The 13,301-nt window shown below is 54.3% G+C and overlaps 4 protein-coding genes across 4 annotated transcripts; 2 read left to right on the top strand and 2 right to left on the bottom strand.

Annotated features, from left to right (window-relative positions):
* The first annotated feature begins 5 nt into the window (after positions 1-5).
* On the top strand, positions 6-3,148 carry HD553DRAFT_315677 (uncharacterized protein). The gene is made up of 8 exons (XM_046180523.1): positions 6-449; positions 547-916; positions 998-1,115; positions 1,188-1,580; positions 1,656-1,985; positions 2,058-2,336; positions 2,419-2,631; positions 2,776-3,148. Exons 1-8 carry the CDS (start codon positions 56-58, stop codon positions 3,058-3,060), a joined length of 2,382 nt encoding a protein of 793 aa, XP_046034768.1. The 5' UTR covers positions 6-55; the 3' UTR covers positions 3,061-3,148.
* Positions 3,149-3,973: 825 nt separating this feature from the next.
* On the top strand, positions 3,974-7,676 carry HD553DRAFT_83271 (uncharacterized protein). Its single transcript, XM_046184528.1, has 4 exons — positions 3,974-5,096; positions 5,891-6,206; positions 6,270-6,533; positions 6,606-7,676. Exons 1-4 carry the CDS (start codon positions 4,273-4,275, stop codon positions 7,446-7,448), a joined length of 2,247 nt encoding a protein of 748 aa, XP_046034769.1. The 5' UTR covers positions 3,974-4,272; the 3' UTR covers positions 7,449-7,676.
* Positions 7,621-8,582, bottom strand: HD553DRAFT_329456 (putative Holocytochrome-c synthase; the record flags this gene model as incomplete). The annotated part of the gene is made up of 2 exons (XM_046181922.1): positions 7,621-7,840; positions 7,909-8,582. 2 exons carry the CDS (start codon positions 8,580-8,582, stop codon positions 7,621-7,623), a joined length of 894 nt encoding a protein of 297 aa, XP_046034770.1.
* A 2,733-nt stretch (positions 8,583-11,315) lies between these two features.
* Positions 11,316-12,952, bottom strand: HD553DRAFT_83282 (S-adenosyl-L-methionine-dependent methyltransferase). The gene is made up of 4 exons (XM_046184529.1): positions 12,696-12,952; positions 12,594-12,612; positions 11,744-12,525; positions 11,316-11,637 (listed from the first exon to the last, which is right to left on the bottom strand). Exons 1-4 carry the CDS (start codon positions 12,860-12,862, stop codon positions 11,475-11,477), a joined length of 1,131 nt encoding a protein of 376 aa, XP_046034771.1. The 5' UTR covers positions 12,863-12,952; the 3' UTR covers positions 11,316-11,474.
* Between the last annotated feature and the right edge of the window lie 349 nt (positions 12,953-13,301).

Genomic DNA, 13,301 nt, shown 5'->3' on the forward strand with positions numbered 1-13,301 from the left:
CCGTAGTGTACAAGGGATCATTTCCTCCTTGACATCCATTCATCCAGCTTAGTGCATGCGTCCAGCCGTCCTACGTACAGCTCGAACTCAACTCTACGCCGCCCTTAAACAACCCCTACGACCCGTCTTACCACTCGTCATCACTCACAACCAAAACAAGCACAACCAGTCCCGATTTTACTGCGTCATGTCCAACCCGAACCCTCACCCGGTCTCCTCGGCACCTACCGCCGCCCCGGTAGAGAACGAGCAGATCAACACGCAGCTGCCGCCCGCTGAGCAAAAGGAGAAGAAGCAGCAGCAGCAACAGGGACAGAAGAAGGAAAAGAAGGCTAAACCCGCTGCCCAGGGGAACGCTCAGCTGGAATTGAGCCCTCCTCCCGAGTTCTTTGACACGAGGAATGCTATTTTCGACAAGTACAAAAAGATCTACGATGACAAGGTTGCCGGTATGTCGGGAGCACATCCTAACAAGGAGCTCCATGGGAGACCAGTCGAGGAGCTCGAGCTGATGATGGAACGAAACTACCGTTGCGATCACTACAGCCATGCCCCGAGATCCCATCACCGTTACCCTCCCTGACGGCCGCAAAGTTGAAGGAACCGCCTGGGAGACTACCCCTTACGACATCGCCGACTCCCTCTCCAAATCCCTCGCTCAAAACGCAATCATTAGCAAAGTTGACTCTACCACGCTCTGGGACCTGAATCGTCCGCTGGAGAAGTCATGTAATCTGGCGATCTTGAACTGGGACTCCGAGGATAACAACTACGAAGCCAGACAGGTCTTTTGGCATTCGAGTGCGCACGTCTTGGGAGAGGCCTGTGAGCGGCATTTGGAGGATTGTTGTTTGGGTTACGGACCGCCACAGGAGTCAGGGGGTTTCTTTTACGAGATGAGATTGAAGGATAACAGGTGGGTCAGCTCGCGCCGTAACATGGGAGGTGGGAGGCGAGGCTGATTAGAAGGATGGTTCTGGTTGGATGACGGGAATAGGCCAATCACCCCGGCTGACTACCCGAACATCGAGAACGTCGTAAAAAAGGCCGTCAAGGAGAAACAGAACTTTGAGCGTCTCGAGCTCCCCAAGGAGGCGCTGTTGGAGATGTTCGCCGTGAGTGTATTGTTGCTCTGAAACACTATACGGCCCAAGTTCTGACATGGCCTGCACTTGTGTACCTCGCAGTACAACAGCTACAAGCAACACTACATCCAGAACCAGGTTCCCGATGGCACCTCCTCCACCGTCTACCGATGCGGTCCCCTAATCGACTTCTGCCGAGGTCCCCACGTCCCCCACACCGGCCGAATCAAGACGCTAGCGATCACCAAAAACTCGTCTTCCTACTTCTTGGCCGACTCGAAGAATGACACGCTGCAACGTGTCTACGGGATCAGTTTCCCCGACTCGAAATTGATGACCGAGCACAAGAAGTTTGTGGAAGAGGCCGAGAAGAGGGATCACAGGAAGATCGGGAAACAGCAGGAGCTGTTCATGTTCCACGAATTGAGCCCGGGGAGCGCGTTCTTTTTGCCGATGGGGATGAGGATCTACAACACGTTGATGGAGTTTATCCGAGTGCGTACCCACCTCACCAGGGAATCTATCGTCATTGTTGTGCTTACTATTCGACCCACCCACTCGGCCTGGTAGAGCGAATACCACAAGCGAGGCTACGTCGAGGTCGGTTCGCCCAACATTTACAACTCGAAACTCTGGAAGACCTCTGGTCACTGGCAAAATTACGCCGAAGACATGTTCGGCCTCTCTGTCGACAAGGAGGAGTTCGCCGTCAAGCCCATGAACTGCCCCGGGCACTGTCTGATCTTTGACGCGAGAGAGAGGAGTTACAAGGAGTTGCCTTTGAGGATGGCCGAGTTTGGTGTTCTGCACAGGAACGAGGCTAGTGGAGCTTTGAGCGGGTTGACCAGGGTGAGAAGGTTCGTGCAGGACGATGCACACATCTTCTGTACCCCGGATCAGGTGCGTGGTTTCCATTTTACGGTATTCGGACTCGTCTGCGCCTTTGGCTAACATGGTCCCCGCGCACGCCAGATCGAAAGCGAGATTGCCGGCATCTTCGACTTTATGGACACCATCTACTGCAAATTCGGCATGGAGTTCAAGGTCGGCCTTTCCACCCGTAACCCGGACAAGTTCATCGGCGACCTCGCCATCTGGGACAAGGCCGAGGCTCAGCTCAAGGCCGTGCTAGACAATGTCGCTCCGGGCAAATGGAAGTTGAACGAGGGAGACGGAGCGTTCTACGGACCGAAGATTGACATCTCGTTGACGGACGCTCTGAAGCGGGAGTTCCAGTGTGCCACCATCCAGGTCAGTTTTGACCTGATGTCGCGCCTGTCTGACACGTTTCACATCGCTTACCTTGTTTTCCCTTTATCCATAACTCGCGCAGCTCGACTTCAACCTTCCCGAGCGGTTCAACCTGACCTACAACGGTCCCGAGCAATCCTCAGAGGCCAACCCCACTCGACCGGTCATGATCCACCGAGCGCTCGTCGGGTCCATCGAGAGATTCATTGGGGTCTTGACGGAACATTGCGCGGGCAACTGGCCGTTCTGGTTGAGCCCTAGGCAGGTTGTTGTCATTCCTGTTGCGCCGGTCTACGTGAGTTATCAGTCGCTGGAGGGTCTTTGAGGTTTGTGGAACAGAGGCTAATGAGGCGTCTTCGTCTGAACATGCAACCTCTACTGCCTGACGATCTCCTTCATGCCGCTTTTCTCCCTTCATCTCCTCGATTCCACGCTGCAGAAAGACTATGCCAACGAGGTCGCCGCCAAGCTCTGGGACAAGGGTCTCTTTGCCGAAGCCGACGTCTCGCCGGAAACGCTCAAGAAGAAGATTCTCAACGCCGAAGTCGCCCGATGGAACTTTATCTTGGTCGTGGGTGAGGACGAGATGACGAACCGGTCGGTCAACGTCAGGTCGAGGGACGAGGAGCAGAAGGGACGAAGCGAGACATTGAGCTTGGAGGACGCTGTGGAGAAGTTGGTCAAGTTGAAGGAGACCAAAGGGGCGGTTTCCAAGTTGGAGTAGAGACTTGATTTGTGAGGTACTTGACACCTGGCGTGATTACTATTGCATGGTGTCTTAATCGCCGATAAGCGACACTTGTTGTCACCTGTCATCTGCTCTTTGTCCGGTGGTGGATCGCTTTTCGTGTGTGCGCTGTGTGCGCTGTCCTCCCCCCGTGCTCCCCGCGTTGTCTTTCCCATTTCCCCCTTGAAACGCGGATTCAGCCACGCCCTCGCCTCCCGGTTAGCGTTCTGCAGCTTTCTTGCCAGATTGGGAAATAAATTCATATCGGATGGGCGAAAGGGGAGGGAGAGGGAAGAGCGCAGAGTCACTGCTCGGTATCGGTATCGATCTGATCTCTGCAAGTTTCTCGGTCTCTTCCTGACCTTCTGCCTATCCTGTAATACACATCCTGGTGCAGCTGTGAGGATATCGTTAACGTCCCGCCCCCATCGCCATTCAGCCGACTCTCTCTTTTGTTCGAACCGACTGGTGCCGAGGACGCGCAACAATCGAATCGGAGCAAAACGAGACAGAGATATCCACGGTTCAAGGCTCGAGGGTTCGTTTTTCTACTCAAAGTCGTGGTACATCGTCATCTCTAACGATAACAACACATAGGCTTTGAAGGTTAACTAGATAGTCGCTGAATCATAGAGAAGAGCCACGAAACATCTTGGTACAAGCTGGTTCAAGGTGAGCCGGCTAGAGTGTCGGGTCGAGCGTAGACAGGACATGTCTGACGGTGTTCATATAGAGTTTTACCACGAAGCTAGACTCGTCTGCAAGCTACATACGAACCGAGAAGAACGACGATCGAGTTTAACTTTAGGACCACCAAGAGGAAGTGCTACGACACTGGTACGGATCGATTCCGAACGCGGTCTGCAGTATTAGACGAACACTCGCTCGAAACCTAGGCGACCGAGATAGCGTTCATAATCTCGACCTGGATCTTATCATTGCAAAGCTCTTCTACGGAATCTTTGCGTCCATTTATCTTTTTATACGACACCAGAGCTCAAAGCTCTACACCCTACTTCATCAAACATTTGATTTCATACCACACGCGCTACACCTCGTTTCCTCTCGACCTACATTCGAACTATCCTTCATCTCGATTCCCATCTCGACTGGAGCCACAAAACCTCGACCTTGAAGTAGCCTCTCGATCTACGAAAAGGACTCATAACTTACCCAATCGACTCAACAAGACCGAACGACGATACCGGCATGATGTCAGTCGACACCGCAAATTCTACCTCTCGAGCGAGCCCAGCTAGCACAAGCGGGATAACCATCTCGAGGAACAAGCCCGTTAGCGGGTTCACGACCACAGCTCCTTTGGATCGGAGTAAAGGAGGTCACGCTTCGACCGTCCTTGGGACCGCTTCGAGTGCCGGTTTGGGGAGTCCGCTTACCACGACTCCTAGTACGAGTGCGGGTGGAGTAGCTGGAGATAAGGACGGGGAGAGCAGTGCAAAGATCGTCTCGGCGATGATCATCCCTGGAGAAGGACAGGGGACACCGGGTCCCAACTCGAGTGTACCGGCTGCGTCTGCTCGAGCGGGTTCTCACGGAAACGGGACCGGGAGTGGAAGTGGGAAAGGATGGGCCTCGGGGTATTCCACCCCCGAAGCTGGGCTGGGGGACTTTAAGCGAAAGAGGGATCAAGCCGCACAAGCACATGCACAACAACCATTGAGGGCCCCGGTCAACCCGGCAAACTATGAATACAGCTCTGATGAGATGGAAGAAGACATGGCGGACGACGATTCGGACGAGGATATCGAGCGGGAACCTTTACCTGGCGAGAACATCTTTTCCAGGATCAGAGGAGGCTCAGAGGAGGAAGAGGAGGATGGGACCGTCCTCGTTCAACGTCGAGCTGCTGGGCATGGAGCCGGGGACGAGGTGGACGAGCTGGAGAGCGTGAACGGGGACGGGGCAGAACCGGGCAAGTTGGGCCAGGTCAAGAAGATCAAGTTGGTACTCAACAATGGGAAGTCGAAAGCTGGGAAGATGGTCGTGGGGCCGGATGGCAAGGCGAGAAAGAGGTCAGTCTCGAGTGGTCTCGTTTCTTCTCCCTTTCCTTTTCGTTCTGCGTTAGGTCGGGAGATCGAGGTCGACAGTGTGGAAAGGAGTAATCGAGCACGGAGTCGAAGTCGAGGGGGTGACGAGGAGATACCTTTGCTTTGACACGGAGAACCGTTCCAAAGGAGGCTCGCGGGGTAGCCAAGGGGGGACGCGAGTGGGGGTGAAGGTTAGCTTGGCACATAAAACAAGATTATCAGATGCGGGTTTCAGAGAATTGGGTTATAGAACGGTCGTCTTATTTCCCGGGGCACAAACGAGCTGACACCAACACTTCTTTACATTATTTGTCTTATCTTTTATCGCCGTCACGCTACATACACTCGTTCGTCAACATACCGATGCTGGCCGCATGTAACCCGCTGGACATTTTCATCTCCAACTACTCGACCACCCTCAAATCCGCCTCGTCCGCCGGGAAACGCCTGACCGCTCCTGCTTCCGTATTCGATGCTCCACCTCGGCGACCCCGACCTCGACGATACGATTCGCTTCCCGCTCTACGCACCTCGAAACTGATCGAACGGGTGAAACGTGGATCACCTAAACCTACACGACGGGCTCGGTCGGTGTTCGGGCTGGGTGCGGATCTTTGGGATTTGGACACGTCCGATGCTGTACTGCGGAATCGACGTGGTCGGTCGTGGCCTCTGATCAAACGGACACCTTCGCCACTCTCCCGGACGATTGATGTTGCCGATACGGACTTTGACAACGACGACGACGTGGATCCGGAAACGCTGGCTCTGGATGACAGTGATGAGAATCGTGCTGTCAAGCGACGCAAGGTTGGCGGAGACGGTGCGAGTGAGGGAAGCGTTCCGCCCAAAGACAAGATCAAGGCCGGCCTGATCGACGGAGAGTTGAAGGTCCCTGGACCTAGACGGAGCAGTGGTGGAAACAAACGGGCCGATCGACCGAGACGGCCACCTCCCCTGGAGATGTCGTCGGGGAACCGAGAACTGCCTCCGCCTTCCGCTGGCATGATGTCGAGCATGAGGAACACAGGGATGGTCAGTCCGGTCGTATCTGGGTTTCCGCTACACCAAGCCGACAAGGTTACGCGAGAGGCAGTGAGTAGTACAGAACACTGGTTTAATCGATAGTTGTTTGGCTAAGAAGATTGTCTCTATCAGTTCCGCAACTCGATGGCTATCAAAGACGCTCAACGATCGCTTATTCAGCAGCGCAAAGAAGGAGCCATCCCGCCCGCCTCGGATCTGCCTGGTGGTGGACCACCTCCTTCAGCCGGACCGCTTCCTACTTTGTTGACTTACATTCCTACGTCGGGAGAGGGGACCGGCAGTTTCAGTGAGCGACGGGGCGACGCCGTCAAGAACAAGGTTAAAGGGATGAAATTGAACACGGGTGATATGTCGAGCGTACGTGACGGTCTACGAGTGAGTCAAGTCATCTTAGCTAGTTGGTCAGTCCGGTTTCGGGTAGTTCGCTGATAGACGTGTCTGAGCCAGACCGCACCGTCCGGCAAGTTTGACGGACAATCAGGGGACGAAGCAGAAGATGACGACGAGTACGACGCTCGTGAAGCCGCCGGATATGACGCAGAAGGGAACAGTTATTACGAGATGGAGAAAAAACAGCGTGCTGAAGAAGCTGCCGCTGCTACGTCCGGAGACCCTTCCGTCAACGCTCGTGGGCAGCCTCGCACGGCGTATCCGGCTTTGGGTTCGAGTTTGCAAGCTCAGCAAAAGGGCAAGGGTCCGTCGAACCGAGGCCTCCCTTCGTCGTTGCACATTCCGCCTTACAGTCAACGCACCGCATCTCAGCAGCATCCTGGACCACCCGGTCATCCCGACGGGCCTGTACCTGATACTGCCGGGGGCCGACCACCACCTGGTATGATGCCTCACCCTGGCTACTACCCATACCCGGGACCTCCCCCTGGACATCCCATGGCTGGACCTCCGGGACGAGGGATGCCTGGCATGCCTCCCGGTTACCACCCTGGACAATACGATCGCGAGCGGGACGCTTTCATGAGCCATTTCGCCAAGTTCTACGACGCTCTGCTTGATTCTACCCAGCTTCGAGCTGATCTGGCCACCAAGATCCACAAGGCCAACGAGCTCGTCGGAGCCCATCAGATCGAGCTCAGAAAGGTGGAGAACTTGAGGCAGCAATACGAGGCCGCGTTGGCCGATCTGAAGGCGCGCACGGACAAGGTTTTGGGGCCGGGTGAACCCAAAACGGGAGGTAGTGGGACTTCGGAGGCAGGTGGGGCCGCCGCTGCTGGTTCGACAAGGCCCAAGAGCTCGACAGGACCTGCTGGTGACGTCGAGATGGCCTCCTCATAGCGGCACATCATACAGGCGCAAAGGTCGTGCATACATGTGAGATTGCGATTGATTTCGGGAGAGAGATCGCAGAGTCGTGTTTGTAACAACAGTTCGAAAATGGAGAGCTGTCGAGTGGTGTTGGAACTCGAGCTACTAGTAGTAATACAGTGTATATATCCCCGGTACACATTCACATTCCAAACAACTTGCTTATCCTCAACCGCGTTCCTTCCCACCCGTCCAATGCCGGTCGTACATCGAGGTAAAAGCTGAGGTTGCCTGGTGCAGGCGAGTTGGGTCCGGGTTGGACGCTCGAGGGAGGTCGACCGGAGTAAAAATCGATCACGTAACGGATCTCCTCGCCGCATCGGTTGATCACCCAGTCATGGCGGTCGAATGGAGCCGTGTAGCTGTAGCCATAGAGATGATCATCGGTTTAGTACGGTCAGATCTTAATTGGGCCAGGCTCGAGACTTACCCAAGAGCAACGTTGATCCACGCCTTTGGCGTCCTCTCCTTCGGCCGACCTTTAAAGCTGACTAATCGGATCCCTCCACACTTGTCCCCTCCCTGACCCGCTTCCCACTTCAAGACCTCTGCCCAAGCTTTCTCGTTGACGGCATTGTGAATCGGTACGATGGTCTGCATGTCAGCCGGATTCGGGGGGTTCGAACCGTCCGAGTAGAGACCGGCTTGGTGTTTCCGTAGCATGGCTCGGAAGAATTGGCCCTCGGACGGGTAGACCCATTTATTCTCCTCGGATGTGGCATCGGAAGAAGAGTGACCAGAGGGTGTTTCTGATGCTTGTGTCGAGCTCGAGGCGACGGGTGATTCCGGAGCATATCGAGGGATGGAGGAGACGACCCTATCCTCGGACAATCGTCGTACCCGTTTGCCAGAAGGTACAGGGCCGGCGGGAGCCGACGAGCTCGAATCCTGGTCTGTGGACGATGCAGCGTCCTTGAAGCCTTCTACTGCCTGGGCTTTAGGTTGGAAGGGCGAATCCCGACCCGGGTTAGCAGCTAGCCAAGCAGCTCTCGTCGAGTGGTCCACGGGACACCTGTCGGCCGAGGCGTCCGCTGCTGCAGGAGCCGATGCAGGCGTAGCGGCAGGCTTGGGTTGTTCCTTTGATCCCCAGAGACTCCCGAACATTGTGTGACGTTGCGTAGATGTGGTAATGGTGATCAGATCGGTAGAGTTGAAAGATGAGGTGGACTTTGAACTTTGTCAACTTATTTCGACCTTGGGTCGATCGCTCGGCCGGGACCCGAGAGCGCGCTTGTCGTCCGCGCTTCTGTTGCGCCCAATCAGGTAGGTGGCAAATCGGTCAATCATGACAGTCGAACCTAGGTGCTTCTGCACACGCTATACCGGCGCATGTTACCTCGCCAAACCACTTTTCTCATGTTTCCAGTGATTGACTCCCCGCTACATAGCCATAGCAGACCAGCCTTGGCGTAGCAGAAGCTCAGATGAAAGGAGCAAACGGGGTTCGTGAGCAGGCCTTGGCGTTGTCTATAGTGCAGAGATGCCGCGCACGCAAGATTGTACGCAATTTGCTTTGATCACGAGACCAGCGCTTCCCTTGAGCTATCCTTTCCCGAACCTCGGGGCACGATCGACAGACACTCGCAGCAGTTGGTGTGCGAGCATACGAGTATATAGTTGAGAGAGACTCGGGTTCACGCTGTGGACACCCGATACTGCCGACTTTTCCTCACATATCCGACCACCAAGTGATGACACTGTTCGAGAAGTTCAGCCCAAAATCAAGGCGCCCGAGTCACAAACCTCGTGACAAGTCTCAACAGGTCGGTAGTGAGCGGGGTCATCCGGGAACCGTGACGAGGGTAGTGAAAGGCCAGAAGCTAGGGATTCTAGCTCGAGTGAGGGTGCAGGGAGCGGAAGAACACGCTCAGAATGAACGGACCCAAACTATAGCTGATGAGCTGGAAGCGAGAACAATCGCAGAAGTGCGCGAACATCTTGCGTCCGAACGTGAGGGATTGTGCGTGATCCCGATCTCGCAGGCGGATGCTGAGTCTGAAGCCATCGAACGGATCCGGAAAGAGGTCTCAAGCTGTGACGCCTACACCAATGGCCAGCGCACTTTCCAAGAAGTTTGCGCACAAGTCTGCGAGTCGATACAGACTGGCGGATATTCCGACAGCTCGGTGGAAGTGAAGGAGGATCCCGCCATGATACCTGTGGTCTTTTCTGTAGTATAATTCTATGATCATGTAACTGGTTTCCTGTAATTGCATGTGGTTCCCCTCACATAATCCTGCCCTGACACAAGCGAGGACCTAGTTGGCCAGTACCGCTACAATATGTCTGCCTTCACCTAACTGCATCTCATTACCGTAAGTTTACCGATATCACAGGTTCCAGTACGAGAGTTTAAGGCTAGAAATTTCTAAGGAGGGTCATTGCGGTAAAAGTTAGATATTTTCGACTAGGCGAGCAGTGAGGAAAATGATCTGAGAGAAGATTCGAGGTGATTATAGAAATTGCGTTTATTCAGGCGGCCTTCTACGAGAAAAGCCAGCGTCAACCCATTTGGGCAAAACAAGAGGAATGCGCTACAATCCTTGGGCATACTGACGAAGCATCACAATAATACCTCGCTTGGTACCCAGAATCGGGAAGCGTGGCAATGCTCACAATGTCGAAAGCCGAATCGCACAGTCAAGTTTTAGATTTTGGGTGAAACCCCCACTGATGCGGGCAGGAATGCGTCTGCGGGCAATCTTGGGTGTCAGGGAAGGCGCTCCTCGGCATCAGCGGTCTCGGCTTGAACGGATTCGGTCGCGCCATCGTTGCGTTATCTCTGGGCAACGTACTACCTTTCATTATGCATGCTTGCTCGTCACATTGAGCAAATTTGCCTGTTCTACCCGTCATTGCGAGGGAGCCCTGCAGGCAGTGCAGCGACTGAGGATCAGCTGAAACATGCTTCTCGAAAGGGATGAGACTCTCCTTTGTCGTCGTCTCAACCTGCTGGTTCTTGGTTCTTGACGAGGACGGAGGCAAGTATCCCGCCGTATTCGTATATAGGCCTGTAAATCCTGCCTCGACGAAATGTTACTCCACGATCGATTACAGATTAGATCGTATAACCCGCAGTCTAAACGAAACGCTACGAATGGTACGCCTGAATTTTAATATGTCAAATCTTGCTAATGCTCAACGGTTCGGCAAAAATCGCATGAGTTCTGTCGAGTCAGGACAGATCGACACCGGAACCGGACGATCGAGCACTCAGGCTCCCATGACACCGGATCTCGCCGAACGCAAACCGCGTCCTGAGGTTTTCGGGCTGGTGAAGAAAGAATCAGATCGTTACACTCGTCTCAATTGGCTCGAGCCAGGCAATGTGCAGAGCGGATACTGGATTTCTGGCCCGAACAACGTGACAACCTGGGAGAATGGAATTGAGAAGGAATGGGTTTATCAACCTGGAGCTGACGAGTGGGTCGAGGTGTGGAAGGATGGTAGTTTTAGGCGTACGGAAGGCGACATGCATAGGGCCGTGGTCCGAAAGGGCGCTGGATGGAAATTCGCTGCCGCCGCGGAGAATGATATCCCGTCCGACGTGAACACTGTCTCGACCAGCAGCATGTCCGGCATCGACCACATTGGTTCGACCAGTCACGACACCAGGATCGTAAACAGCCACGATGACCCGGAGGGAACGGCTCCACCTTCGACCACCACCACCTCTTGAACACGAGGGAATCTGATGATTCTATACCTGCTCGTTCTGTTCGCTTTCCACAATGTATAATAGCTCTGCGTCTAGTTGTTGTTGTAATTCTCCGCTTCTAGTGATTGTCATTTGCATTTCTATTGATCTAGCCAGTTCCGGTCCGTATTCTTGACGTATCCATTACTCTCTCCAAGACGGCTTCTCCGAATCCGACCCGGTCCATTCATCGTACAGCATTGCTGCCCTTGCCCCGCTCCTCTATCCGTTCAGCTCAGCGATTCCCTTCAACCCGATACCCATATCCGCCCGCCCTCTCCCCAGCTCCTCACAGCCCCTTAACCCTCCTTCTCGAATACAACCACTCCATACCTGAAATTCCCATTCCCGAAACCCCTTCGCATCGCCTGGAAAGCCCTCAAGAACGCTACGACATCCCTGCCTTGCGAGAAGGCAAACGCCCAGAGGGAAGGGGATTGGATCAGGGAGAGGGAGATGTCCCTGTTGAGCGTGTGGAGGCAAGCATGAAAGGAAGTCAGTTTGAGCCAAGGGAAAGTACGGCGGGCAGTAGCAGGACAGAAGCGAAGGTGGAAAGTCCGGGGCTTACCAAGTCCTCTTCACATTCGCGCTGACATCCATCGCCTCTCCACCCTCCCTGACCCTCAACCCGTTCTGTTCGGCCTTGTTCAGGTAGCCGTCCATGGTATCCAAGGGCGGCAACAACATGCCCACTTCGATCGGGTCGATGTCCTCGTCGAATTGCTTTTGGGTAAGATCGGGGGCTTTGAGCCAGTCGGCGATGACGAGCTTGCCCTTTTCCTTTTCAGTAGAGTTGTTGTCGTTTTGGTTTTTGAGCAAGAGGGAAGAAGAGCGGAAAAACAAGTCCTTGTTGGGGAGGTGCGAGAGGGCTTCGGAGATCCAGACGATATCGAAGGTGCCGTGAGGAAAGTGATCCCCCATCTTTTCGGCGTCGAGTTGGATGTACTGGACAGAACCTTTCCCGACGGAGATCTTCTCGCCGGATCGATCTTGCCCGGTAGCAACAGTTTGAGTGGTAGAAGATCCATTGGTACCGGCGACCAGCTTGTCGGTAAGCTCGTAAGCGATCTTGATCTGCTCAGAACTGATCGTCACGCCCGTCACGTCCCATCCGCGTTGTTCGGCCAGATAACGGGTCGTCCCGCCTACCCCACAACCGACGTCCAGCACTCGGAGTTTGAGGGGTTGTTCATTGGTAGATTTGGAAGCGGGTTGAAGGTGAGAAGGAAGACCGAGCTGTTGGGCGTAGTCCGGGGAGCACTGGTGTCCGGCTCGGGAGAGGAGGAGCTCGATGAGGTGCACCTGAGCGATTTCTTTGGTGAGATTGTCGGTCTCCGGGGTCCAGTATCCCTGAAAGTTCGATAAAACAACGATCTTAGCAACGGTACTTTGCGACGAACAGGTGTGACAGAGCTTGCATGGTGGATATGTTGACCCCTGCTCGACACATTCCAGAGCAAGTCTCGTCTCAGCCATAATTCCTGACAGCTTTCAAATAACACTTCATATTTCTCACTCACCACAAGCTCAGGTAGTAGTTGGAACAGATATCGTAATGCGACTTGATCCTATCCTTCAGCGACGCAAATGAGGTTGCAGATGACGAGTCGTCCGCAACATCGGCCGGCTGTTTGGCCACGGGGATGGCCGGCGGGGCAGCGGTCTCTTGGGAGATATCGATGGTCATGGTTCAGGGCTGATCGTGAGAGGCTGCAATGGACAGAGTTGGGGATGAGATGCGAGTTGTGATGGAAATCGATATGTTACCCAAAAGTTGAATCGACGTCGACCATCCGAATGTGTTCGATCGACGAGAATGTGTGCGTGCTCTCGTCATCAAACGAGGATCGGGACGATATCGGATGTAAAATGATACCGGAAATCGGAAGCAAACACGTAATCGCCTGACGTAAGATCCAGCGCGCTCTGCGCCCCCATCAACCCTATGAACGATATCGGATCGACCTCGACGTCGAAACCAAATCTGAGGGAGGGAGCACAGTCAGGCTCGCAGGCTCGAACAGTCTTGGAAAGTATGCTCATGTGCCAGAGACCTCTTATGAAAGGGTCTGGACGATGAGATCGGCAAGATCACCGCTACGTCTTTCACGTATCGCACACTGGTT

This window comes from Filobasidium floriforme (assembly GCF_021052385.1).
Source record: "Filobasidium floriforme strain CBS 6241 chromosome Unknown HD553scaffold_18, whole genome shotgun sequence".
Taxonomy (NCBI): Eukaryota; Fungi; Basidiomycota; class Tremellomycetes; order Filobasidiales; family Filobasidiaceae; genus Filobasidium; species Filobasidium floriforme.

What these genes read in the sequence shown, in the direction of transcription:
- HD553DRAFT_83271 (XM_046184528.1), top strand. Translation starts at nt 4,273, where the DNA reads ATGATGTCAGTCGACACCGCAAATTCTACCTCTCGAGCGAGCCCAGCT. An exon ending in GATGGCAAGGCGAGAAAGAG is followed by an intron (nt 5,097 to 5,890) that starts GTCAGTCTCGAG and finishes TCTGGATGACAG; the next exon opens with TGATGAGAATCGTGCTGTCA. An exon ending in ACAAGGTTACGCGAGAGGCA is followed by an intron (nt 6,207 to 6,269) that starts GTGAGTAGTACA and finishes TGTCTCTATCAG; the next exon opens with TTCCGCAACTCGATGGCTAT.
- HD553DRAFT_83282 (XM_046184529.1), bottom strand. Translation starts at nt 12,862, where the DNA reads ATGACCATCGATATCTCCCAAGAGACCGCTGCCCCGCCGGCCATCCCC. An exon ending in GCGAATGTGAAGAGGACTTG is followed by an intron (nt 11,638 to 11,743) that starts GTAAGCCCCGGA and finishes CACGCTCAACAG; the next exon opens with GGACATCTCCCTCTCCCTGA.
- HD553DRAFT_315677 (XM_046180523.1), top strand. Translation starts at nt 56, where the DNA reads ATGCGTCCAGCCGTCCTACGTACAGCTCGAACTCAACTCTACGCCGCC. An exon ending in ATGAGATTGAAGGATAACAG is followed by an intron (nt 917 to 997) that starts GTGGGTCAGCTC and finishes TGACGGGAATAG; the next exon opens with GCCAATCACCCCGGCTGACT. An exon ending in CGCTGTTGGAGATGTTCGCC is followed by an intron (nt 1,116 to 1,187) that starts GTGAGTGTATTG and finishes TGTACCTCGCAG; the next exon opens with TACAACAGCTACAAGCAACA.